The 27,487-nt window shown below is 42.4% G+C and overlaps 3 protein-coding genes across 5 annotated transcripts; 2 read left to right on the forward strand and 1 right to left on the reverse strand.

The window, feature by feature from the left end:
• The first annotated feature begins 91 nt into the window (after positions 1 to 91).
• On the forward strand, positions 92 to 3,474 carry LOC125279978 (gastrula zinc finger protein XlCGF26.1-like). 3 transcript variants are annotated; one of them, XM_048210224.1, is made up of 4 exons: positions 92 to 172; positions 362 to 499; positions 1,872 to 1,931; positions 2,064 to 3,474. In XM_048210224.1, the coding sequence occupies exons 2-4, from the start codon at positions 415 to 417 to the stop codon at positions 3,350 to 3,352; spliced, it is 1,434 nt and encodes a 477-aa protein (XP_048066181.1). In that variant the 5' UTR covers positions 92 to 172; positions 362 to 414; the 3' UTR covers positions 3,353 to 3,474. The 3 variants fall into 3 exon arrangements, with proteins under 3 accessions (XP_048066181.1, XP_048066182.1, XP_048066180.1); XM_048210225.1 differs by having other exon boundaries at positions 95 to 158; XM_048210223.1 differs by having other exon boundaries at positions 124 to 286.
• Positions 3,475 to 7,335: 3,861 nt separating this feature from the next.
• On the forward strand, positions 7,336 to 14,275 carry LOC125279982 (EF-hand calcium-binding domain-containing protein 14-like). The gene is made up of 10 exons (XM_048210230.1): positions 7,336 to 8,003; positions 9,203 to 9,348; positions 9,853 to 9,998; positions 10,217 to 10,315; positions 10,437 to 10,547; positions 11,018 to 11,065; positions 12,486 to 12,641; positions 12,760 to 12,800; positions 12,876 to 12,965; positions 13,288 to 14,275. The coding sequence occupies exons 1-10, from the start codon at positions 7,825 to 7,827 to the stop codon at positions 13,382 to 13,384; spliced, it is 1,113 nt and encodes a 370-aa protein (XP_048066187.1). The 5' UTR covers positions 7,336 to 7,824; the 3' UTR covers positions 13,385 to 14,275.
• Positions 14,276 to 15,231: 956 nt separating this feature from the next.
• On the reverse strand, positions 15,232 to 18,232 carry LOC125279983 (zinc finger protein 830-like). The gene is made up of 2 exons (XM_048210231.1): positions 17,554 to 18,232; positions 15,232 to 16,767 (listed from the first exon to the last, which is right to left on the reverse strand). Exons 1-2 carry the CDS (start codon positions 17,921 to 17,923, stop codon positions 16,112 to 16,114), a joined length of 1,026 nt encoding a protein of 341 aa, XP_048066188.1. The 5' UTR covers positions 17,924 to 18,232; the 3' UTR covers positions 15,232 to 16,111.
• Positions 18,233 to 27,487: the final 9,255 nt, after the last annotated feature.

The raw sequence follows: 27,487 nt of genomic DNA on the forward strand, positions 1-27,487 counted from the left end.
ACTACTATATATATATATATATATATTTGTCAACCAATGTGCTGAAAATATAAGAACTACTATATATATATAATTATATATATTGTGGACGGGACTTTTATTTTGGTCTGGCGTTATGACATCATAAGACTGCACTGCTCTCCTCTGGCTGAACAAAGGTTTGAGTTTTTGTGTGAGTATTTGAGGCGTTTAAATTTATACAAGTCGTTCAATCAGTTAATATCTTACATGTAGTTTGAAACGAATGGATTAGGTGCCATTTGACGCTTTACAGTTCAGTTTTCAGGTAATGGATATCTGCCGACTTCTTTCTATCATTTGTTTTCCTGATATTAAACATGAATAACGTCCAAACACACAGGAACAAGAAACAATTGGTGAAACAACTGATATCTACGTGACACTGTTTTCAAGATGGCATTTATTAAAGAGGAGACTGAAGACATGAACATTTCAGAACCATTCAGAGTGAAACATGAAGATACTGAGGAGCAAGAAGGTTGGTTTTCAAATGTGAACTCATTTTGTTCTCATGAAAATGTTGACATTTAAACAAATAAATAATCGTTTTGAAAAGTCATGACTTGAAATTGACATGAAAGAATCTGAACATATGAAGAATATAGACATATGAGTGTCACAACTAAAGCATTAGACATAATGCTGTTATGTCATAATCAATAAATCAATCACTATAGACACTCCAGAATCCTGAGTTAAATCCATGCTTTTTAAGAGAAATGTCAATTTACAAGATCCAGAACTCTTAGTGTTGTCACGATACCAAAATTTAAGTAGTCTGTGTCAATTCCAGTTTCAGTATATAGCAAAAACTATTAGAACTATTAAACAGTGTAATTATTTGATCTATTTTTTAAAAATGGTTGGTCTTCAGGGCACAGCTATGCAACATGTACATTTATGTGACTCTAGTGCAGGAGATGTCCACTCAGTTGACCAAAACACATCTTAAAGGATTAGTCCACTTTCAAAATTTTCCTGATAATTTACTCACCTTCATGTCATCCAAGATGTTCATGTCTTTCTTCAGTCGAAAAGAAATTAAGGTTTTGATGAAAACATTCCAGGATTTTTCTCCTTATAGTGGACTTCAATGGCCTCCAAACGGTTGAAGGTCAAAATTACAGTTTCAGAGCAGCTTCAGAGGGCTTTAAACGATACCAGACGAGGAATAAATTATCTAGCGAAACGATCGGTCATTTTTGGAAAAAAATACAACTGTATATGCTTTAGAAACACAAATGATCGTCTTGCACGCGATTGTCTTGAACGCAGCGCCAGTTCCGTTTTTTTCCATAAATAGAATAGGGAAGGCGTAGGACATACAGCGTAAGCTTGTTGAAGAATACGGAAAGCGGAAGCTTAAAGCCCTTTGAAGCTGCACTGAAACTGTAATTTTGACCTTCAGCCATCTGGAGGCCATTGAAGTCCACTATAATGGAATGTTTTCATCAAAAAACTTAATTTCTTTTCGACTCAAGAAAGAAAGATATGAACATCTTGGATGACATGGGGGTGAGTAAATTATCAGGAAAAGTTTATTTGAAAGTGGACTAATCCTTTAAAGTGTTAGTTCACCCAAAAATGAAATTTCTGTCATTAAATACTCACCCTTATGTCATTCCAAAACTGTAATTTTCGGAACACGAGTTTAATATATTTTTGATGAAATCTGAGAGCTATAAGCCAGCAACATCAATGCAACATTCAGTGCCCAGAAAAGGTTGTAAAGACATCATTAAAATTAGTCCATGTGAATACAGTGGTTCAACCTTAATATTTTGAAGTGACGCAAATACTTTTTGTGCACTAATAACAAACAAAAATAACGACTTTATTCATTTTTGAAGGTACTCAAGGATCAGAGTTGGGAAGCCCTGATCTAAATGATCATAAAATAACTGTTACAGGTATCTAAACTTGCAAATTTTTCATTATGATAATGATAGAATATCCTTTAGCACATTGAATACAAGTAGTCATTTGATGTCTGTTGCTTTATGTTAAGAAATTGGGCTTAACTTGTATTTTTCGTTTTTCAGACCTGATGCCACTTAAAGAGGAGAGTCCTGAACTGAATGAAACGGAGGAGAAACAACAGTGTGAGAAACATGATTTCATAGCTGAAGAAAAACTTTGCTTGCAGAGTGAAAACTCTTCCTCAGAAAAAAGTGGTGAGGAGGCAAGAGGATCTAAAAGATCTTTCACCTGTCAACAGTGTGGAAACTTGTTCACTACAGCAAGAAACCTTAAAATCCACATGAAAGTTCATGCTGGAGAGAAGCCTTTCACATGTGATCAGTGTGGAAAGAGTTACACAAAAAAAAAGACATTAAATGATCACATGAGGATTCACACTGGAGAAAGACCTTTCAAATGTGATCAGTGTGGAAAGAGTTACACCAAAAAAAAGACATTAAATGATCACATGAGGATTCACACTGGAGAAAGACCTTTCGAATGCGATCAGTGTGGAAAGACTTACACACGTAAAGACTCCCTTAATTTCCACCTGAGGATTCACTCAGGAGAGAACAGTTTTATATGTCATCAGTGTGGAAAGCGTTTTACACGCAAAGACTCCCTTAAATTACACATGAGAATTCACACAGGAGAGAACTGTTTTATATGTCTTCAGTGTGGAAAGCATTTCACACGTAAAGACACCCTCAATGTACACATGAGAATTCACACAGGAGAGAATTGTTTTATATGTCACCAGTGTGGACAGTGTTTCACGACTTTGAAACGCCTTAACAAGCACAGGATAATTCACTCTGAAGAGAAGCCCTTCAAATGTGACCAATGTGAAAAGGTGTTCAAAATGAAAAAGCACCTGAAGAGACACTTGACACTTCACACTGTGGAGAAGCCTTTTAAGGGCCATCAGTGTGGAGTCTGTGAACAGGTGTTCAAAAGAAAGAACGACCTAAAGAGACACATTACAAGTCACTCTGCAGAGAAGCTTTTTAAGTGCCATCAGTGTGGGAAGTGTTTAAAACATGAAGAATCCCTTACTTGTCACATGAAACTTCACACAGGAGAGAGGCCTTTCAGCTGCCCTCAGTGTGGAAAGAGTTTCATAAATAAATCATACCTTACTACTCACATGAGATTTCACTCAATAGAGAATATTTTTAAATGCACTCAATGTGGAAAGAGTTTTACAAAGAAGAAACACCTTAGACTGCATGAAAGTGCTCACCCCAAAGCGCAGTATTTCCCCTGTCCTGAGTGTGGAAAGAGTTTCACACCTAAAGAAAACCTCAGAAAACACATGAGAATTCACACTGGAGAGAGACCTTACACCTGGGAAGATTTTCTTATATAAAGTTGTCAAATGAAAATCCACAAAAGAAGGAACAATTTAAAGGTGCCCTAGAACTTTTTTTAAAAAGATGTAATATAAGTCTAAGGTGTCCCCTGAATGTGTCTGTAAAGTTTCAGCTCAAAATACCCATGAATTTTTTTTAATTAATTTTTTTAACTGCCTATTTTGGGGCATAATTAGAAATGAGCCGATTCAGGGTGATTCCCTGAATTCCCTTTAAATCTGGTGCTCCACACCCCAAGAGCTCGCGCTTGCTTTAAACAACATAAAAAAGTTCAAACAGCTAATATAACCCTCAAAATGGATCTTTACAAAGTGTTCGTCATGCAGCATGTCTAATCGCGTAAGTACAGTGTTTATTTTTCTGAGCATGTCAACGCTAAAGAACGATACATGTGCATAAATATATACACACAATAAAGTTTCTTTGGAGTACTTAATAAATCATCAGATATGATGTAGGCTAAACATTGATTATGTTTGTGAAGAACCGTATGAAAGGCTGCCGTTCAGAGCGACACGAACGCACTTCTGTATCCTGTCAAACGATGATGACAGGATACAGATCATGATCATGATCCCAGCAGAAAGAGCAGAGATAGAGTGTGTTCAACAGCTGAACATCAGGCTTTACCATCTGTCCGAGTTTCAGTCCGTCCTCTGCTCCACAGCATCACCAACACACGCCACATGAGTACAGCACGGCCGTTATGTTCAGACTGCACACAATAATGGACACATCCTGAACTGAGTTTACCCTTCAGGCCGAACACACACGTGACGTGACGGAGCGAAGAGTTTCTGTCAGCTAATATACTGTCAGAAGACCTGGAATATTCTGTGCATTCATAATACTTTGTTTGCCCTTTGAGTTTAACAGTAACAGATCAGTGAGGAACAGGGAGGAACAGATCCGTATGGAGCATCAGGAGTGCAGAGAAGTGCTGCTGATTTGATTATTTCAGCTCGTGTAGTCTCACAGTGGACGACAAAATCGTATAATCTGACAAAAATATTGTGTAGTCTGAGCTGGCATTACATTCCTCACACATCTTAAAATCGTACTCTGAGACACAAACATCTTCATTCATCTTCATTTACATCTGTTGTGTAGTGTGTTGTGTTGTGTGTTGTGTTGTGTTGTGTTGTGTAGTGTGGTGTGTTGTGTAGTGTGTTGTGTTGTGTGTTGTGTTGTGTAGTGTGTTGTGTTGTGTAGTGTGGTGTGTTGTGTAGTGTGTTGTGTTGTGTGTTGTGTTGTGTTGTGTAGTGTGTTGTGTTGTGTAGTGTGGTGTGTTGTGTAGTGTGTTGTGTTGTGTGTTGTGTTGTGGTGTGTTGTGTAGTGTGTTGTGTTGTGTGTTGTGTTGTGTTGTGTTGTGTAGTGTGGTGTGTTGTGTTGTTGTGTTAACCCAGCTCATGCCTGTTTCCAGAGAGCTGCTGTCTGAAGAAGAGCCGGTGATGCTGAGACGCAGAGCCTCTGATCCGCCCTCGCTCTCGTCCCTCCAGACGCCTGAAGGTCAGATCATGACCCACATGTCAGGGATTCAGTGATTCCTCACATCATGTGTGTTTTTCAGGGATCAGTAAAACACTGCTGCTGTTGCTCTTTATTTCAGGAGGTGCAGAGGAAACCCTGACCCGGAAGCAGTGGAAACAGAGTCCAGTTAGTAGAAAAGTACGATGACTCGATGATGCGGTGCTGTAGACTGCAGTAAAACCCAGAAAGCTTTCATAGCGTTTATCGTTGAGGAAATAATCACTGTTCGTCTTTTTTTTTTGCAGAAGAAGCATAAGCTGAAGCTCAGCAGGAGTCCAGAGACTCGAGCCGCTCCGCCGGTCACTCGTGTGATTCCTCAGAGCACCATCGGCCCTCAGGAGGTCAGAGACGTGATGTCGGACGGATCCGAGGGCTCCTCGCATTCTGACGAGACGCTGTTCTGTGGAATCACCAGCTGCACGCGTCTGTGTGAGACGATACCGGCGCCGAGAAGCTGGACACAGAGCAGACGGCAGAAAAACACAGAACAGCTGCATCAGCCTCCGCAGCGCAGCGTCCCGTATAATCTGACCCGCACTGGACACACTGACCCACACACTGACCCGCACTGGACACACTGACCCACTGGTGTCTAACCCGCACTGGACACACTGACCCACACACTGACCCGCACTGGACACACTGACCCACTGGTGTCTGACCCGCACTGGACATACTGACCCGCACTGGACACACTGACCCACACTGGACACACTGACCCACACTGGACACACTGACCCGCACACTGACCCGCACTGGACACACTGACCCGCTAGGGTCTGACCCGCACTAGACACACTGACCCGCTAGGGTCTGACCCGCACTGGACACACTGACCCACACACTGACCCGCACTGGACACACTGACCCACTGGTGTCTGACCCGCACTGGACATACTGACCCGCACTGGACACACTGACCCACACTGGACACACTGACCCACACTGGACACACTGACCCGCTAGGGTCTGACCCGCACTAGACACACTGACCCGCTAGGGTCTGACCCGCACTGGACACACTGACCCGCACTGGACACACTGACCCGCTAGGGTCTGACCCGCACTGGACACACTGACCCGCTAGGGTCTGACCCGCACTGGACACACTGACCCGCACTGGACACACTGACCCGCTAGGGTCTGACCCGCACTGGACACACTGACCCGCTAGGGTCTGACCCGCACTGGACACACTGACCCGCACTGGACACACTGACCCGCTAGGGTCTGACCCGCACTGGTTACACTGACCCACACTGGACACACTGATCTGCACACTGACCCGCACTGGACACACTGACCGGCCGCTGCTGATCCAGCTCTTGCACTGGTCACTCTGGAAGTTGAACTCTTCAGCGTCTCTCTTCAGGTTTATACAGTTTGGCATTATTCTTTTCTAATAATGTGCCACTTTCAGACAATCATTAATAAAACAGAAATAATTGAACTGCTGCTTTGATTTTATATTTATAGTGTATTCTGACAAATTACTTTTTTCAGCTTGGATATGTGAGTATTTCACTAATAATCATCATATACTCTCAGCGGACACTTTGTTGGCTAGCACCGTCTGGACCCCTTTCGCCTTCAGAACTGCTTTAAAGTCTGAGTAAAGCAACATTAAATCTGTGTTCTGAGTTTCACACCACAGAAAAATGTGTTATTAAACACCAGCCGAATCTGAATGATAAAAAACTGGCAAGTAAATGAATAAGTTATCAAAATCTTAAAAGATTAGCAGTATTCTCTGCTCTCAAGCGCTGTAAGATGCCGCCTCTCGTTTCCTGAATGACTGTCACTGGAGCCTCACTGCTGAGGATGACTCCAGGTGTCGGGACGGGAAACTCTCCGGTGTGAACGATCACTGCAGTGAACTCACTTCACGTTCAGGAGATGATTTGAGCTTTGACGTGTGTTATCCTGCTGGAAGTAGATCAGAAGATGTGGTCGTAAGGGATGGACAGGGTCAGCAGCAATACTCAGGTCAGCTGTGGCGATGCTCAGCTGGAACAGTGTGCCAGAGCTCTTCCTCCACACATCACACGAGCCGCGACCATCACACTCCTCGATCTGACTGCAGCTGTGGAGAAAGACACAGGCGTACTCATAATCAGTGCTCTTCTCTCTGTTTGGAAAAGGGTTTCTCACTGTCTTGTGCTGCAGGAACGCCTCGGCCTATAAAGGCAATGCCATGTGTTATAAATTAAACTTATGGCTCAAAAACTGACACATTGTGCATATAAGATGACCTCCATGATTCAAAAACACACATCTTCTTCTTCAGCTTTAATTAAACGCTGTCTTTTGGTTTCCTCTGAAAACTATTTGATATATATTCCCCCAAACCGGAAGTGCCACTCAAAGGTGGCTAGAGCGCCGCCTGGAGGACGAGAGCGTCACCGTCTGATGACGTCAGTCGCCCACTGACACGCCCTCTTGTGTTCCTCCAATCAGAATCACTTCCTGTCAGGATCGGATGGATTATCATGTTCATTCTGAAGAGAAAAAGATCTGCTCTGATTCTTGAGCTATAATTCATATCTGTGATGTAATATTAGCGTTATGACATCATATTCAGACTGACACGAGCGGTTCGTCAAACTACTGAAGGATTTCCGTAGCGTCGCCGCGAGCACTATTATAAACATTATAGCGACATTCGGCGATTATTTCTTACTGCAGCATCATGATTATGATGATTATGATGATAATGATGATAATGAGTGAAGTTGAGGCGGTTCTGTGAACAAACGCGTTTGATATGATGGACAGCGCGTGACCGCACACTGAGCTAAAGCTAACGCTAATGCTAACGCTCGCGCTCCTCAGTGTCCGAATAAAGAGTTAATCCGCTGAAGACTGACCGGTGGATGTGACACACACACTCCAGCTGACCATCGGGTCGCTGACGCTCGAGCGGTCGGTGTGTGACGCGATGAGCCCTCAGAAGAAGATGAAGAAGAGGAAGGAGCTGAACGCGCTGATCGGCCTGAGCGACAGCAGCAGGAGGAAGAGCAAACACCGGCTGCTGCGGACCGAGCCGCCCGAGAGCGAGTCCGAGTCCGGGTCCGAGGAGCAGGAGTTCAGCGGCGGCCGCACCGGCCTGTTCGGGAAGTGAGTGTGTTTTAATGTAATCATAATATACTGATACTGATCATAAACTGATACTGATGATATATTGATCATAAACTGATACAGATGATATATTGTATAAACTGATCGATGATATATTGATCTAAACTGATACAGATGATATATTGATCATAAACTGATACTGAGATATATTGATCTACACTGGTATGATCGCTTCACAGACATGCTTTATTCAGTTGGGTGAATCTGAGGGTTGTAAACATCTCGTGTTTCTTCAGTCCTGCCCTGGTGAAGCGTGACAGATACTGACCTCTAGTCCTCAAGAGACAGAAATAACTGAAGCTTCATGTTCCCTCCCGAGCATCAGTCCCTCAGTGTCAGCGGATCTGAACATCTTACAGAAGATGCTGGAGAACCAATGGATGAAGAGGAGCTTCAGAGAAACCTGAACAGAAGATGAAGCAGTTATCAGTGTCTGTGGTGCGCAGGAGCTTCATCAGGGCAGGACTGAAGAAACTGTGGCATTTTAAGATCCATTCTTTCAGTGAAGATCCTCTAGATTCATGTGTTTCATTGGAAGATCTGCAGGTGACATTCCTCAGTCACATGACCTGATTTATTGAGGAAGTAGAAGAGAGAGTTGCTGCTGATGCTGACTGTGATTGTGTCAGTCATCAGAGTAAAGTTTACTCGCATATACTCACATGATCTCACATACAGTCGGTCTTACTGGCCACTGATTTCATCTACTGACGTCACACGCAAAACACATCTCTATGGGTGTATTGGATTATTCGGGGGCGTGTCAAAAATGTCTTAATTTCAGTGTTTTCAATCATCAATACTGCATTACATGAACAATAACGCCATGCCTTTGATTATTAATATCATCAGTGTTTGTTCAGGAGATCCCATTGAAGTCTTTACATACTGGCCTTAAAATCAGCATACGGCACATTTTGGCTGCTATGATGAACTTAATCAGATCAGTTTGATTAAATATTGTTTACATGAGGTAAAGTTTAATCAGCATTCATCATAATCTCAGTGAGAGTGCAGATGAACACAGTCAGCGACACACGACGGCTCAGTGATCCACTAGAATAATTCAAGGATTAGTTCACTTTCAAATGAAAATTACTCTAAGCATGTAATGACACTGGTGTGTGTGTGTGTGTGTGTGTGTGTGTGTGTGTGTGTGTGTGTGTGTGTGTGTGCAGGAGCTCAGTGCAGTGCTGCTCGCTCTGTTACCCGCTGTGTGTCTTCATCCTGCTGGCCGCGTGCGTCATGGCCTGCGCCGGACTCATCTGGATGCAGATCGCCCTCAAAGAGGACCTGGACTCCATGAAGGAGAAGATCCGCACCAGTACGTCCTCATCCGACCGCACACACACACACACACACACACACACACACACACACACACACACACACACACACACACACACACACACACACACACGAGATCAGACTGATGCTCAACCATCCCTTCACTCACATTATTACAGAAATATCATTCATCGAACACCTTCATATAGAGCAGGTACTAATGTGCAAAGAATATGTTCTAAGAATGTTTTGCTAACGTTAGCATTCAGTTATGACAATGTTATTTCTGAATGTTCTCTGAACGTTCTGTAACAAACACCTAACTAACATCCAACTAAAAGGTTTCAGGAAAACGCTCCGTGAACGATTGTTTTTGTGTTGAATGTTTTGAGAACATTATTGAAGATCAGATTATTTGAACGAAACATTCTACTAACGTTTGCTCATAACGTTGAGAGAACGTTTCTGTTAGAGTGTCCCAGACGTGAGCAGGAGTGTGAAGATGTTTCCTGTCGGTGATGTTGTTGATGATGTGTGACAGTGGAGAGCAGCCAGAAGCTGTCGTCACACGAGATCCTGAAGCTCAGCGAGGAGCTGAAGGCCAAACAGATGAAGCTGGACGACATGGAGAGCGGAGAGCGAGGCCTGACCCGACTCTGGTCCAACCTGACGGAGGTCAATCAGAAGGTCAGCGATGAACGTCATTAACTCTCGTACAAATGACTGATTTTCCTGCGTCACACTGTGAGCTAATGTGCTTTATGGACCGAATGGTAAAATGTTGTTGAAATTTAAACTGCACCATTATTGTGTTTATCTCGAATGATGACGATCAGTAATAATCGTCTCGGAGCTCATTGATCAGCACAGCGGTGTCATGTGACCGATGTGTGTGTCTCCTGCAGCTCAGCGCTCTGGATTCAGCTGTCAATCATCTGAAGGCCAACATCAAATCCGCGTCGGACCTCATCGCTCTTCCCAGGAGTGTGGAGGAGCTGCAGAAGGTTTGCTGCTGTTCATCTGGATCTCCAGCGCATGTAAAGAGTCGTGTCTCACAGTGTGTGTGTGTGTGTGTGTTTGTGTGTGTGTGTGTGTGTGTGTGTGTGTGTGTGTGTGTGTGTGCAGAGCGTGGCCTCCATCGGCAGCACCGTCACCAGCCTCCAGCACGACGTCACCTTGATACAGGCTGTGGTGGAAGAGCGAAGAACAGGAGCAGATCAGCTGAAGGACAGCACGGTACGACACGCTTACACCGTCAACACCTCAGGACAGTTTTCACCGTCCAACTCTGTGTTTAAATCAGAGACGCTGTTAAACATCCTTCAGTCGTCCTTCCAAACCCGTGTGACTTCCTCAGACAAACACAAACAGAAGATGTGTTCAGAAGAGTGTGTGTTTCTCAGTACAGTGGAAGTCATTGCTCATTCTTCTGTTGTGCTCATCTGAAGCAGGTTTGAGTGACATGAGGATAAATGAGGACAGAACGGGTGAATAATCCCTTTAAGAGTCTCTCGTACCCGAGAACAAACGTAACGACGCTGCCTTTAGGAAACATAGTGGCCAAAATCAACGCGCTATTTTATATCGTTGCTGGAGATCATGTTGTTTTGATGTTTGTGCCTCAGATCAGTGTCTGCTGCTGTGAGAGTGACTGTGTTCATGTGTCCTTGTTTTACATGGCCTGACCTCACCTTCTGACCATGAAGAGCGGAGTGAAACCAGTGAACGACAGCAGCTGGGCAGCACTTAAACAGGTAACACACACACACACACACACACACACACACACACACACTCACACACACACTCACACACACACACACACACACTCACACACACACTCACACACACACACACACACACACACACACACTCTCACACACACACTCTCACACACACACACACACACACACACACTCTCACACACACACACACACACACACACCTGAGAACTGGTTCTTATCCGCAGCATATGAAGTCATATTCAGTTGTGTGATTCTGAACTGAGCGTGAGGTTAGTCGAGTTGAACAGATTCTTTTCAGCTTCAGAACTACAGAAATTGCTCATCTTTTTTACGCTGGGGGTAAAGATGACATCTGGATATAGTGGACTCACACCTGATGTGTGACGGACACCAAACGACTCGCAAACCATTTTAAACTGCGGTGTGTGTGTGTGCGATTTTGAAAGAAGAGAACCGTCTGATTGAGCGTCTGTGTACGTGACATCACTGACGTCAACATTAACATGTTCAGACACACCGCTGGAGTCATGAGGAGATTCACTCCTGAACTACTAAAAACATGATTATTGAAAAACAGATCTCCAAACCCCTCGTCTCCTGTAGGGTCACGGTAAGAACTTAATGGCTGATATCAATAATATTTATAAGTAAATATTACGTTAAAACATCAGCATGTGACCTTCAAATAAGTAAATATTGCTTTAAAAAGGTCAAGGGAAAAGTAAAATGGAGAAACCTAAAATAGAGGTATAGAAATATAAGCACAGCGCTGTGACGATACGATACTTTAAACCCTTCCAAAATAAAGAAGCTTTTCTTAAATTATTACATCTAACACATGATAAACGGTTTACAGGAAGTCCTGTTCATCGGTTCATCAGGAGTGGACTTCCTCCCACATGTTCATGTTTCTGCCCAGCTGAGAGTTGTGTTCGACGCACCTGCTCTCTCTCATTACTGATGTTTGAAGGTGTTCACAGGTGATCTGATCACGTCATGTGACCCGCCGCATGTTTAGTGTAAACGCTCACTGCCGCCCACTCAGCGAACACATGATGGATCTGGGCGTGTTGTGAGAGAGTGATTCAGACTGAACACAGCCGCCTCCTTCACCCTCTCCAAACTCACACAGATTCAGACAGTCTAAACTGCAGCTATATTCTCACCCAGCTGCTAAATTTGACTCCGCCCACACGCTCTTCTGATTGGCTGTGATTTGTGATTTATTTTGTCCAGGAGACGAGGTGTGTGTATGTAGCCGACTTGAACTCGACAGTGCCCAAACACACTCTCTTACTCTGATTATTATTAAGTGTGAACGCGTGAAACTGCCCGTCGCTGGGGTCTGGTTAGGACACGGTGTCTGACACTCATCAGGCCTGTGCTGGCGTTACCCATAATGCAGTTGTGTGTGATGCTGGTGTGGCAGGATGTGCAGGATCTTCAGGACGGGGTGAGCGAGGTGAACGGCTCTCTGCTGCTCCATCAGTCCTGGTGCCGCGAGCAGATCCAGAGCGTCCACTTCATGCTGTCCAACCTGAGCCGCTGGGTGTCTGTGCTGGAGCGGAGCGAGTCAGGTGACACGGTGAGACCTCACACACACTCTCTCTCTCACACACACTCTCTCTCACACACACACACACACACACACACACACACACACACGCCGCTCATCCCTCAGCTCTCTCTCTCTCTCTCTGCAGTGGACGGCTCCAGGCCGCTCATCAGCTCCAGACGGACGCAGGTGTGTATCGGTTCAGTCACGCTTGAGTTGACGCTCACCTGATCACCTGACTGATCACAAGCCTGTGTGTTTCAGGTTCCCCCCCGCCCCGCCGCCCCAGGGCCGCGTCCCGCAGACGCTTCAGAAGAGGACCGCCGCCCTCCAGCAGGACCGAGTCTGTGACAGGTGCATAAGCTGCTCGTGTTGTCATAGTAACTGCGTCACATGATACTTTACACGTCACAGACGTCCACTGAAGGAGTGACACTGGAACTGACGTGTGTAAATATACTAAACTCATCAACATTACATATACAAAGTCATGGACATATATTGGTAAAAATGAGATTCATTCATTTATTTTTATATCTCTCCTGAAATGTGGAGCTCATGGTTCCCGTCAGAATCTCCAGATGTCCGTGAGGAAGTCTGTGTTGTGTCAGTTTCTCTGTTGATTCTGGGGTTAAAGGTCAACACTGGCGTCTGAATCTTGTTCTCTCGCTGTCAGATGTGGAGCGGCTGCTGCGGGACCGTCCGGCTCCAGGACCTGCAGGAGGCGTTCGGGTCGGACCGGGACCAGACGGACCCGCCGGAGGAGCCGCTGATCCACCGCGACTGACCTCAGACTCGCTCCGAGTGTTTGGTTTCTGTGAAGCAGCTGGAAATCCTTCATGTGACGGACAGGATTGATCAGCTGACTCATCTCAGATTAGAGTGAATCTCAGTCCTGCCGGGATCAGATCCAGTGTGTCCGGAGCATGAACGTGTTCTTCACTGTATTTGATCCCTGAATCTGCCCAAAATCAAACATGCTAGTTTTCGTTGTACTGCTGATTTGAAGTCTTTGTTTTCCGGTGTAACGCAGTAAATTATTACAGTCGTGATGAAAACGACCGCAGACGCCCGTCAGAAGATCTGATGAATTCACTCTCGGTCACATGTTTATTTCCTCCGACAAACTCCCGTGACTTCTGCTGAACCTGGACGTGATTTACTGAGATTCACTCATATATTTACACAAGTGTCTGTCTCTGTATGAACTGAGGGCAATGAAGAGTTTAAACTGTCAGATTAGCAATAATATGATTGCTTTAGTGGATGTAATCAGATATTTATGATAATATAATCCATGCACTCAGCTACTTGTTTGATCAGATGTAGGTTTTAATTTAAAGTATGTTCAGCACAATAGTGTGTGTGCGAGTGTGTGTGTGTGTGATGGTGTGTGTGTGTGTGTGTGTGTGTGTCTGCAGACTGAAGGCCTCGCAGGCGCTGCTCTAGTTTTGTTCTCCAGTTGCTTGAAAATAAAGTCTCTCAGACTCTGCTGTCGCTTTATAAAAGGTGTAAATATTGTAGAATTGGACATTTCTATGTCAGAAACTAATTTTAAGCAGTAGGAAGATGATGATGATGATGATGAAGATGAAATGGCATCTGGTGAGTTTGCACTGCATGTTCTCTTTAACGTAACATGAATAAAAGCTGATTTTATTGAAGTGTCCGTCTGTTTCTTTATCATTGAGCATATCAAGAATCCCGTGAAGCTCGTGTGGATCTCGAGAAGCTCGTGTGGATCTCGTGAAGCTCGTGTGGATCTCGTGAAGCTCGTGTGGATCTCGAGAAGCTCGTGTGGATCTCGAGAAGCTCGTGTGGATCTCGAGAAGCTCGTGTGGATCTCGTGAAGCTCGTGTGGATCTCGAGAAGCTCGTGTGGATCTCGTGAAGCTCGTGTGGATCTCGTGAAGCTCGTGTGGATCTCGAGAAGCTCGTGTGGATCTCGTGAAGCTCGTGTGGATCTCGAGAAGCTCGTGTGGATCTCGTGAAGCTCGTGTGGATCTCGAGAAGCTCGTGTGGATCTCGTGAAGCTCGTGTGGATCTCGAGAAGCTCGTGTGGATCTCGTGAAGCTCGTGTGGATCTCGAGAAGCTCGTGTGGATCTCGAGAAGCTCGTGTGGATCTCGTGAAGCTCGTGTGGATCTCGAGAAGCTCGTGTGGATCTCGTGAAGCTCGTGTGGATCTCGAGAAGCTCGTGTGGATCTCGAGAAGCTCGTGTGGATCTCGTGAAGCTCGTGTGGATCTCGAGAAGCTCGTGTGGATCTCGTGAAGCTCGTGTGGATCTCGAGAAGCTCGTGTGGATCTCGAGAAGCTGTGGTTCGTCAGAATCAGAAACATCTTATGTTTCAGCTGTACTGCTTATTGCTTGCCATGTTTTAGATGTTGCAAATAGGGAAGAACACAAAATAAATCTGGAACAAGAAGTAAGGTGAGTTTTCCACTTACAACTCATGAAGCTTTTACTGTTTCTTTGATGAAATGAAATGGTCTTTAAGTCATGTGATGGAGAAAACCCCTAATGATTGAACACTAGTTCAGATTTAACTGATAAGACAATTTCTGGAGTCAAAGTGAAAAATATTCCATCATTAGACCCTTGTGTGCATCACGGGGAAAGTGTTAACAGATGCAAATACATTTATTGGTATTCAAACGTTCTTTTTCTGCAATGAACAGGAGTGATTATAAGAGCTCATATATGATCATCTTCATCACTGCCTCACAGGCCTCGTGTTCATGTCAGATATCTGCTCATCATCGGTCTGGCTCTCATGAGCGCTGTAACCATCATCATCATCATCACAGAGGAAGAACGTGTCCTCAACAGACTCTTAACAGCTTCCATCACTTTATTTAGATCTATATAAAACCTTTTTATCCCAGACTGTACAGACACAAACCTACAGCCTGAAACTTCACAATCTTCCTTGGCTCCAGGGGTTTCTTTAATAAAATGTGTAGAAAACATCCTACATTTGATCTTAATATAATTTCTCTAATCTGTGTATGTGATTCAGAGGACGAACATGTACGTCTCTCTTCCAGATGAGAAATCTGTACATCGCAAATGATCTTCAAATTGTGTGCAGCTGAATGGGTTCAGAGATTATATATATCTCCTGCCTAATCATGCGATGCACAGCAGAAATCTTGATTATATCGTCTCTGTAAGAGAACTATCGTATCATCTGCTCAAGTCTGCTTTTATTAGGCATTGCAGTCTTAAACATCATGAGTCGTGTAAAGATGTGTATTGTGAATAAAGAGTTAAACAATTAATAACACGGTAACTGAAGGACATCAGAGGATTATTAAAGATTTGTGCAGGAACAATCAAACATGTACAAACTCTGAAGCTGCTGTGCTTTATAGACAGTTCACACTGCTTCTGATTTAACGAGTCTCTGTATGAACACACATCATCATCATCTTCATCATCATCATCACTCCAGAGAAACAGGTCAGAAATGAGTTCTTCAGCAGGTAACGGTGTGTTTGATCACGCCAGCGCTCCTTTGGCCCTCCAGTCCTGCGTCAGCACGTGCATCAGCTCTTCCTCATCCTCCTCCTCGCCGCCGGCCGACCGCGGCTCGTCCCGCTGCCGTCTCTCTCTCCTCAGCGCGCTCTTCACTACTTCCTGTTTGGCGCGTAATACCTCCACGCGGCGAAAGCACTGGATCTGCTCGTCGATCTCGTCGATCTGCCGCTCCAGCCGCCCTTCCTCGTCGTCTTCAGCCACGATGGCGTCGGACGCGGTGTTCACCTGCCGCATCTCCTTCTGGAACTCCTCCCACTCGCGGTCCATGTGATCTCGGGGCGTGTCCACGTTACGCACTTTGGCGTCGCGCACCGGATCGTCGAAGAAGCCCTCGGGTAAAGCTTCGGCCGTGTTGTCCTTCTTCTCCGGCGCCGTCTCGTCCCCGTCCTCGGCTTTGGACACGGAGCCGGAGTGAGAGACGGCTGGCGGCGCGGCGGAGACGCTGCTGTCGAAGAAATCCGCAGGGAGGCCGGCGGCCGGGACCGGCTCCTCAGCTGGAGCTGCACTGCTGGTGTCTTCGTCATCATCATCATCATCATAGTGTCCGACGAGGAGCCCGAGACCTGCTGACTGACGGGAAGATACGGCCGTCTGCTCCGGCTGTCCCGCGGCTGCACCTGCGCACACACACACACACACACACACACACACACACACACACACGGGTCAATCACCTTAAAGACGTCTGATCAGAACCTCCGTCACTCATAAAGCACTCCAGTTTATGGAGTTATCAAAGGCCTCGCACAGACTGCAGTGTCTGTAAATGTGGTTAATTCAATTGTAGAAGTGAGTGTGAACAGAACAGGATTAAACACTGAGAACTGAACTGAATTGAACTGCAGTGTGAACATGATCTGCGCTGAGATGAAGTGTTTTCACCTGCTGGACAAACATCTGAACAGCGTCTCGGAGCGTTTACACCTGAATCCAGTGCTGAACTGACCGATACGGATCAAAACACTGGTGTAAACAGAAGTGGGTATGAAACTGATTTACACTTCACACATGCGTAAACTAGTGCTGCTCCTGGTGAATGATCTTCCTAAATCTGTCCAGACAAGTTATTCTGATTAAAGAAAATAATGTGGACAGATAATTCATTATAATAAATAGTATAATATTCCACTTAAAGAGATTTTATGGAGAGTTTAACTGCATCTTGCTGGGAAAACCTTCTCTACTCTCACTATCCATCTGATTCTAACCATGTCTGAAACTTCTCGTGCTTCACTTGTGAGAAGCTTTTGATAAAAGCGTGTCAAACATGTGAATGTGGAGGAACATCTGACTCCCTGAAGACACTGACGCTCGCGTGACTGAATACATGAATGAATGTACAGTATAAATGTGATTGTTATTGTTGTTATTGTTGTGATTATGATGTTGTGATGGTGTCGCACCTGCAGTGATGTGACTCTTGGCTCTTTTCCCTGAGGATGAGGATGATGAAGAACACACGGGCTCCGGCGCGCCTCTCTTCAGCGATGAGGATGATGATGATGATGAAGGAGCAGGTGTCGGAGTGCTGTCTCTGTTCTTCAGCTCGCTGACTCTGTCCTTGTGTTGTTTTCCCAGCACGTGAGTCTGCCACAGCAGCGCGGATTTGACGGACGCGTTGCACAGCGCGCAGCTCAGCTGACCCACACTGTTGTATTTGGCGTACGGCGATTCCACGCGCTTCTCCCGCTCCGTCGACCGCTTCTTCTCCCTCATTAACCGCCGTAAATCGTCTTGATTTACCACTTTCTTCCCCTTCTGTAACGAAGCCATCTTCGCAGGCTCGTCGCGGGAAAATGACGTAATTCTCAGGCGACGCTCTGTTTGGAGCTCGACCTCCAGGCGGCGCTATAAACCTTCAGTCATCTGCGATACATTCAACATGTGAGCGTTTGCGTGTCGTTCACAAAAACGTGTCATATCTGCCTCAAAGTCTATAACATTTTTAAATAAAGTGAACAGATGATATAAATGAAATAAATCATCATCCTCAGTGATGAAGAGGAGCGGGAAAAGATTCAAGCTTATCCAGGATTGGTCCGTCCTGCCCAGCGCTGAGGAAAGTAACAAGCAGCACGTGACTCCGTCGTCTCAATGTGCACTCTATCCACCCTAAATAGTGGGTGCTTCTCAGTTCTTATTTGTGCATCCTCGTTTCCTTTCCTTGCTTCCTTTCCTCGCGTCTTAGCTCCACCCCTCCAGGATGTGAGGGAAGGACGCAAGGAAAAGACGAGAGGACGGAGGAATTGAATCAAGTGAAATGATATATCCTCGCTCCCTTTAGCGTCACTTCAAAGCGTCATCAGCTGCGCTCGAGGGATCTAACCACATGTTGTTAAAGTTTGGTTATTTAAAAAAAATATAATAAATATGAATAAAGCAAGATGCCTAGTTGAAATATATGAGATATAAAGTTTATTTAATCTGTAAAAATAAAGCATACATTTAAATTATTGTGACAGATAAGAAGGGGGAGGAGAATTTATGCGTGCGTCAGGTCACTCGACGAGAAAGACTTCCTCAAAGGATGCACCTGTGTATCCTCACTCATGACTCCTCAGGAAGCTTCCTCACTCCTCCTTCCTCGCGGTGCAATTAGAGAATTGAGATGTCCTTCAAGATGGCTGAGCTCGATTGTTTTCCGGGTCATAGGATGGAGGACGGAGGAGCGAGGAGACGAGGAGGGATATTGAGAAGCACCCTGTGTATCCTCGCATAGACATCATATAGGTAGACGCCCTATCTAACGCTACTGGGTTTCATGTGACGTCACTGTATTCTATCGCCGCCATATTTGGGACCGGTCACAGCTGCGCGCTCTGTTTAAGTCTATGGTGACAGCAGCTACAACTACCAGAGGAAGGCCAACGAAACGCTCTCAGAAGGTTCACAACAAGTTTATAATATATCTTGGATATGTGGTGCTGTTAGCCGTTTCAACAGTCGTCAGAACTACAAATTTATTTGATCCCAAAGTAGTTAGATCGGCAGAATTATTGGCTTCATTCAGAAGGGACCACACCACTGGCAGCCAAACAGCAACGCACAACATTAATAACTGCTGGGACTGTCATTTACATAACATTATAACGAGAACACTATTGTAATAAAATGTTGTGAATTCTCTGTGTTGTTGTGGTAAGAGCGCGTCGACTGAGTTTGATTACATTACTTGTTCAAACTTCACTTGTGCATTCGCGTCATTTTGTACAGATAAAACTTATTAATTTTATTATCTGATTATTCTCATAAAGGATGTGTTTCGTTGAGGTAAATAACCCACAGAGCTGATGATCATCTATAGCTTCAGCGCGAGCGCTCAAAAAGTAAGACAAAACATTAATATGATTGGGACTGTCTTATTCTTATACATGATATTATAATCGTATATACTTGTAAAATAACGTTGTGAATTATTTGGGCTTATTTGCTGTGTTACGGAGTTTCAATGACGTTACTTCAAGTTCATCTGTGCGTGATTTTGTGCAAATACTAGTTGTAATATTATTTTTATTTTGTATTAATATCTGGATTATTTTATATAGGATGTGTTCCGTTGAGTTAATTAACTTTCAGTTTATGGGTTTTTTATTCTCTTCAGCTTCAGCGTGCGCAGCTCAAACAGCAATGATTAAGTCATTAAAATGTTTAACGTTACTACACAGTAATATTAAAACTTTAATATTTCTTTTAGAAAATGAATGCATTATTTTTAATAACTAGCTCTTATATTGTTCTAGTATTATTTTCATCAACACATAGTTTGATTAATAATAAGGATCATGAACAATAACAGATTTTTTTTTTTTTCTCAAATCATCTCGAATGATAGATGAATGAACATCCGTAAACTGAAGTGCTTTGCTAGAAGGTTAATTAACTCAACGGGACACATCCTATATAGGGTAATTCATATATATTTATACAAGATATACATAAAATTACAACTTATATTTGCACAAAATCATGCACGCATGTACTTGAACTAAGTAATGTAGTCAGCTGGGGCACGTTCAAGCTCAAACCGGTGCGCAACGTTTTGCTACGTTTTCCGGGTTGAACGACATGTTTCCTGGAAACGGTGTGCAACGGTGTGCAACGGGTTTGAGATACGTTTTCTCTTGTTTGGTGGGTGTGTCAAAAATGTTAGCCCAATCAGCATCAACATGCATATAAACCATGCGGTATTAAAGAAACAGCTCGTAAATGTAATTAACATCAAAATTCACAAGAGCAAGTATATTGTTTGCACATGTTTATTTACATTAATGGCAAAATAACTTAAATAATAAGAGCACAAGTATAGATCTGGAAGTTCTTTAAGTCTAAATATCATTTAGTAATTGCATTGTCTTCTGGTCCATATCCTTTCCTTAGGAAGGTGTGATAGACACTGATTAATGTGATAAACATAAAAAAATTCTATACTTATATATTTTGTTATTGTATTGTGGAGTGATACTTTCATAAACTTTTATAAACAAAGACAAATGTTGGATAACAATAATTAGAAACGGTTTTCACAAATCCCTTCACTCTTTTGAGATGTTTTATTCTGGACGGCAAGGGCATTGACTGTAACATCGAGCGTATTTTGCAGTATTAAACACGTATTTACCAACTTCATCAGGCTCCGAAAATTCGACAAAAAGAACACAAAGAATGTCCTTCTCAGCTGCCATAGTTGCATCTCTTGCGTCATCAGAACGGGGTGTTCAACGCACCACCGTTTCCGTTTAAAAAACGTTTTGCAACGTTTTGTCGGGGCTGAACGAAGCCCTGGTGTCGTGAATTTGTTCATCCTGTAACAACACGCCGAAACACAGCAACTAGAATTCACAATATTTTCAAATAAATTTGTAGTTCTGACGACTGTTGAAACGGCTAACAGCACCACATATCCCAGATATATTGTAAAGTTGTTGTGAACCTTCTGAGAGCGTTTTGTTGGCCTTCCTCTGGTAGTTGTAGCTGCTGTCACCATAGACTTAAACAGGGCGCGCAGCTGTGACCGGTCCCAAATATGGCGGCGGGCATAGCGGAAGTGACGTCTTTGAAACCCATGTATTGGCACGGACGAGCCGTGGAGCCGCCATCTTGGATCGGTCGCCAGCTCCACTCAGTGTAGCTTGTTTGACAGGTGCAATGAGCTGTCAGCGCATTTAATTAATCATATCTCACTGAATACCTTACTGATTTTGACGCGGGTTTTCTTTGCTGCAAAGGTCATTCATGTAGCTATGATACAGGACACATTGTTCAGTGTATTTTAATATTCACAGTAGGCTTAACAGTTATATAATATTCTGATATAAGATATAAAGTGACCAGACGTCCAAGATCAAAATATGTGATGTAGGATATAAGGTAATTTATAAATCACACACTATACATATGATAAAGAAGCAGAAACAGATAGTTGCAGTAAAATAAGATATCTCAGTAATACTAGCAGAAGTGGGAGGGGTAACTCGATTTGCGCTTTGCCGTCATGTGTGCAGCGCCGCCGCTCCCACCACGCGCATCACGCACTGTGCGTAGGGCACCAAGTGCTGAGGGGGCACCAAAAATAGCCTAATGAATTTTTTTTTTAAATGCCGGTATTATTTCATTAGCCTATAGAAATATTAGGCACATTTTAGCCATGTATATGTAACAAAAAAGGGGGAACAAGAAAGATATTTAATAATTGCTCTAGTCTAGTCTAGTGCCCCCCGTGCCGGATGGTCCGTTCCGGTTGTTCGCGCGGGCGCCTGCCTGACGCAGTTTGACAGATTTGAGCATGGCTCCGAAAAGACAGCAGGAGTCGGGTGCTGAGAAACGAAAGAAGAAGAAACTGCGAGATGATGCCCGTGCATCACTTTCAGGTAAGTCCATGTTTAATCATTCATAAATACGGGAAATGTGCTGCATGTGCGTGCTGCTGCTAATCGTAATGCGCCTCAAACTTGCTGACGTTAATGTTAGCATTAGCAAACTATTTTTTTTTTTTTTTTTTTACTATCTTTCTTTAGATATTGAGCAGTAGTTTATGGTTTATTTTGACGTGACAGTGGTTAATACTTTCTCAGTAACGTTAACAGTTAGCAGTCAGTGCAGTGCACATGGTAGGCTAACAATTCCTGTTAAATTATATATATATATATATATATATATATATATATATATATATATATATATATATATATATATATAAAATATAAAATGTCATTATGAATGATATAAAGCAAACATTACTGTTGATTTGTGTGCATTATTGCACCTCATTCTATTATGCTTTATATTAGATTAGATTTAGATTTACATTTATTTATTCATTTAGCAGATGCTTTTATCTAAGCGACTTAGAAATGAGAACAATAGAAGCAGTTAAACTAGCCTACTGTGTTTACAAAGTAAGTAAAGTTGTGACTTTTAGTCCTCTAAATCTTTGTTTTATTTAAGAAGACTGACTATTCTTGTTTGTACTTATTGATGATTATTTAATTTAATTTATTCAAAGTGACATTGAATTTGCAAAAAAAAAAGAAGTCTGGATTATTTTGATAATTTTTTTATTTTGCTATTCTGTTTACTGTTTACAAAGTCAGCAAAGCTGTGAAGATTTTACTTTCTCTTTTTTAGTGTTCTTAAGTTTTATACTGTGATGCTGCTATTGTGTGTTATTGGTATTGAGTTATGTTTGGTAATAAAAAGTTAAACTGGCAAAAACAAACGTTTTTTTTTTTTTTCTCTCGGGGTCGGGGTGGGGGGGCATCATAAAGGAATTATGCTTAGGGCACCAAAATGGCTAGCAGCGGCACTGCATGTGTGTATACATTGCTTCCTGATATCACGTACACAAACACAAATAACAGTTATGTCCGGTCGAACAATGTATGTATTAACTTCAGATTGGATTGTGTTAGTAATAGGCACTTAACGTTACCTAACGCTAAAAGTAAGTTTCGTGCATTGAGCGCATTCTAAGTGCTTTCGAACTTCTTTCTGATCTGAATAAGTTATGTGGAAAACACTTGCGAGGTCCGACGGTTAAGCAGAGCGGTTGATAAAGGGGCTTGAATAATTAATAATCAATATAACCTGACGAAAAGATATTTATTAAATGTTATCCACATTATATTTCATCTGCAACAGCATTGTTAACTTTTATAACGATGCGTTTGGTCATTAACTTTTAAATGCATCATTATGCAAAGATGAGGAGAGTTATTGCATGAAAGACCCATGACTGGCAGATCAACGTGCGACTACATTTCTCTCCGAAACGGTAGGAAAATAAATTTAATTCAATGTGGAGGATTTTAACTGTGACAAGATGATTGACAGGGTAGTTTAAACAGTTACAGTTTGCGTAAATAAGCGACATAACGTCCGTTAAAGATGCAGTTATGACGAGGTAGTATGTCCCAAAGCTTGTCTACTCTTCTGCTACACACTCAAAAGTATGTACTTTTTCTTTACAAAAACAGTAAATGGTTTTAGGACGTAGTATAAGTAGGCGAACTGGGACACAGCTTAGGAGTACGACCGGTCTAAGATGGCGGCCGCAAATCTCAGCGCCCAGCGGCCAATAGGGCGTCTACCTATATGATGTCTATGTATCCTCGCTCATGACTCCTCAGGCATCCTCCTCACTTCTCGTTCCTCGCCTCCTCGCGGTGCAATTAGAGAATTGAGATGTCCTTCAAGATGGCTGAGCTCGATCGTTTTCCGGGTCATAGGATGGAGGACGAAAGAGCGAGGAAACGAGGAGGGATATTGAGAAGCACCCCATGTGTCACAGCAGATAGTATGAACATGGATGCAGGGTCTCTATTTTTATGAAACAAAAGTCACAGATGTCTTTTATTGTTTGTAACGACGGAGCAGCTCAGGGGTGCGTTTCCCGAAAGCATCGTTGGTGAACCATGGTCGTAAGTCCCATTGAACTCTATTGGTAACGACGGAACTTGCGACCATAGTTCGCTTTGGGAAACGCACCCCTGCTTAGTGATGGCGAGATGAAGTATTGAAGCTTTTCAGCAAAGTGGTTCACAAAAGGGTTCATTTCTCGAGGCTTCATTTGCTCACAATACCACCTGGTGGTCAAAGAGTGTAAAACATGCAGATTCATTACAGATGATCTGATGTGATCTGTGATACACTTTATTTTGCAGCAGTTAAGGTTTAGAAATAACGGTGAAGGAAAAAAAAATCAATTTACACATAAACTAATATATTTATTTGAATGTAATGTGTATTTTCTGGTTGTATATATTGACTGTTTAACATAACTGTGTAATAAACATGATATTGGCTTCAAATGAATGGGGCTATCAAATGTGTGTAAATAAATTCTTTGGTCATAACAGGCAGGACGGGTGATATTATTATTATAAAACCACAAATTCTGAGGGGATCCCATGGTTTATATATCTGTCAAAATGTGGCGCCAAGATTTGAACCGCATCCTTAACCAGTCAGGCAGAAGCGAGGTTTCGAACGTCATCAGTGACGTCATTGATCTAAAGCGATACAAGCCTCGAAACGCGCTTCACTGAAAGCTTCCGGGATTTCTCGACACACGCTCCGAAGCCTCGACGCAGAACGTAACATCACTGGCTCTGCTAATGCCTCAATACTGCAGGTAATGATTTATAAACTTATAACAGAGTATAAATCATGGACACACGCACACACACGCCATCCGCATCTTTTATGCATTGGTTATATTGTTGCCACTTCATTTTTTGTGTTCTGTGTTGCTGATTTTATGATATTATTTGACAAATTTAATTGCCAGCAAGTGTCCACAAAGTCTTCAAATCTCATGTCATTTAGATTAAGACAACTTTTCTTTTCTTTTTAAAAAAAAAAAGATATTTCAGTATCACTGAACTGCAGTTTTACTGTGATTATACTTCACCAAGGTTATTAATGCCTTCGTTTTGTCTCGTCTGGACTATTGCAATGTGTTGTATGTGGAGTCCTGCCAGATCACTATTTCACGTTTGCAGTTAGTTCAGAGTGCAGCAGCTCATATCTGATATCAGATCATATCTCTCCTATTTTAGCTTCTCTCAAGTGGCTACCAGTGAACTACAGGATACAATATAAAACTCTTTTGTATGTTTAGCAGCAGTGCATGGGATGGCCCTTGCTTACGTGTCTGAGCTCATTGCTGTTCGTCAAGCACCTAGATCTCTAAGATCCAATATTAGGTTACTGCTCACTGTCCCTCGTACTCATTTAATGCTGAAAGGGGATCAGGCCTTTGCTGTTGCGGGGCCGAGGCTCTGGAATAATCTTCCTCAGGAACTTGGAGATATCTCATCTTTAAATGCTTTTAAAGTTTGTCAAAAATTACTTTTTGTCTTTGGCCTTTGAGAGGGTGGGCTAGTCTTTGTTGTTAGTTGGATGTGTGTTGTTTTAAGTTGTGTTCTTTTAATGAAGTGTTTCTTGCTTGTAAAGCACTTTGGTCTGCTGGTGCAGTTGTAAAGTGCTCTATAAATAAAGTTAAATGAAATAAAATAAAATGAAATCAATCCTGGATATTTATAAGCTGATGTTTCACACTGTATATTACTGGGTTCTGATTAGCTTATTTGTATATTATACATTAACGGTCTCTTCTTCACTCCACTGGTCATGTTTTCTTTTACCATTTGATATTTCCCCCCTCAAACGCTGAAACTGTTTATCCTATGAAATGCCAAGTCTGCCAAAATTAAAAATAAATACATAAATAAATATAGAAAGAAATGTAAAAAAGCAAAAATAAATACATAAATAAAATATACATAGAAAAGCAAATAAACAAAAATAAATAATTATTTATACATTTATTTCCTTATTATGCATATTTATTTTTTCTTTTATTTATACATTTATTCATTTTGATTTTTATATATTTCCACATTTATTTATTTATTTATTTATTTATTTCCATATTTGTTCATTTACACATTTATTCATTTTTACATTTCTTTATTTCTACATTTATGTATTTATACAAAGTTCTGGCATGAAACTCTAATGGGCAGGCTAATAGGGCCTTTAACACAACCTGCTAATTATCACATCATTATCTATAGGTCACAGATGATTGGTTCCTGCTGTATTAGTAGCCAATGAGCTTGCGTGCTTAATCTTTAAATACATGAGCTAGCATTGCTTACAGCGCAGCGTGCTTCAGAAATCATCTAAGATAAGTACATGGGTTTTACACTATTTTACATGCATTTTTGTGTACACTGCGTTCCAAATTATTATGCAAGTGACATATCAGTAAGATTTCAGTAGAATACACATTCAGATTTTAGTTTTTCTAAGAAAATGTTTGTTTGTTTATTTATCCATGTCTTTTTAGATAACTGGTATCAATCTCAATAATTTGCCAGATCTATGGAAACCCTTCTTAGAGGTTGTTCCACATTATTAAGCAAGTCACAGTTCTCATGCAATATGGGGAGGAAGAAAGATCTTTCTGAAGATGAAAAGCATGAAATGGTGCAATGTTGTGCAAAAGGCATGAAAACAACTAATATTATGTGAAAACTGAACAGAGATTATCAAATTATCATAAGATTTGTGAGTGATTTAGAGCACAGCAGAACTCGGTCAGATAAAGGCTTAGTTACTGTCAAAAAAATTGATTGTATTAAAAGGGCAGCTATAAAAAAGCCAGTGTTGAGCAGCAAACAGGTATTTGAAGCTGCTGGTGAATCATCATCTTGCCTTCTGCATTGATGGGGGATCTCTGACAGACAATACACTGGGCTTGTTTTGTCCAACATCATGTCACCTGCTCTGTTGGGGGGTTATTCATGTACGCTACATTGTACAGCAGCAGCATGTTTTACTTGCTCACAGCAGTGGGTCGTGTATGTATTGACAGTAGCAAGTCGCGTACTTGCTCTGCAGCAGTAGCAGCAATAATCAACAGCAGCAGCAGCATAGCAGATCTATTCCGCCAAGACCAAATATATCTACATTGTCATATCCATTACCATACCAAACATTCTGAGAGTTGTCATGACAGAATTACAAACCCGATTCCAAAAAAGTTGGGACACTGTACAAATTGTGAATAAAAAAGGAATGCAATAATTTACAAATCCCATTAACTTATATTTTATTCACAATAGAATATAGATAACATATCAAATGTTGAAAGTGAGACATTTTAAAATGTCATGCCAAATATTGGCTCATTTTGGATTTCATGAGAGCTACACATTCCAAAAAAGTTGGGACAGGTAGCAATAAGAGGCCGGAAAAGTTAAATCTACATATAAGGAACAGCTGGAGAACCAATTTGCAACTTATTAGGTCAATTGGCAACATGATTGGGTA

This window comes from Megalobrama amblycephala, linkage group LG12, assembly GCF_018812025.1.
Source record: "Megalobrama amblycephala isolate DHTTF-2021 linkage group LG12, ASM1881202v1, whole genome shotgun sequence".
Taxonomy (NCBI): Eukaryota; Metazoa; Chordata; class Actinopteri; order Cypriniformes; family Xenocyprididae; genus Megalobrama; species Megalobrama amblycephala.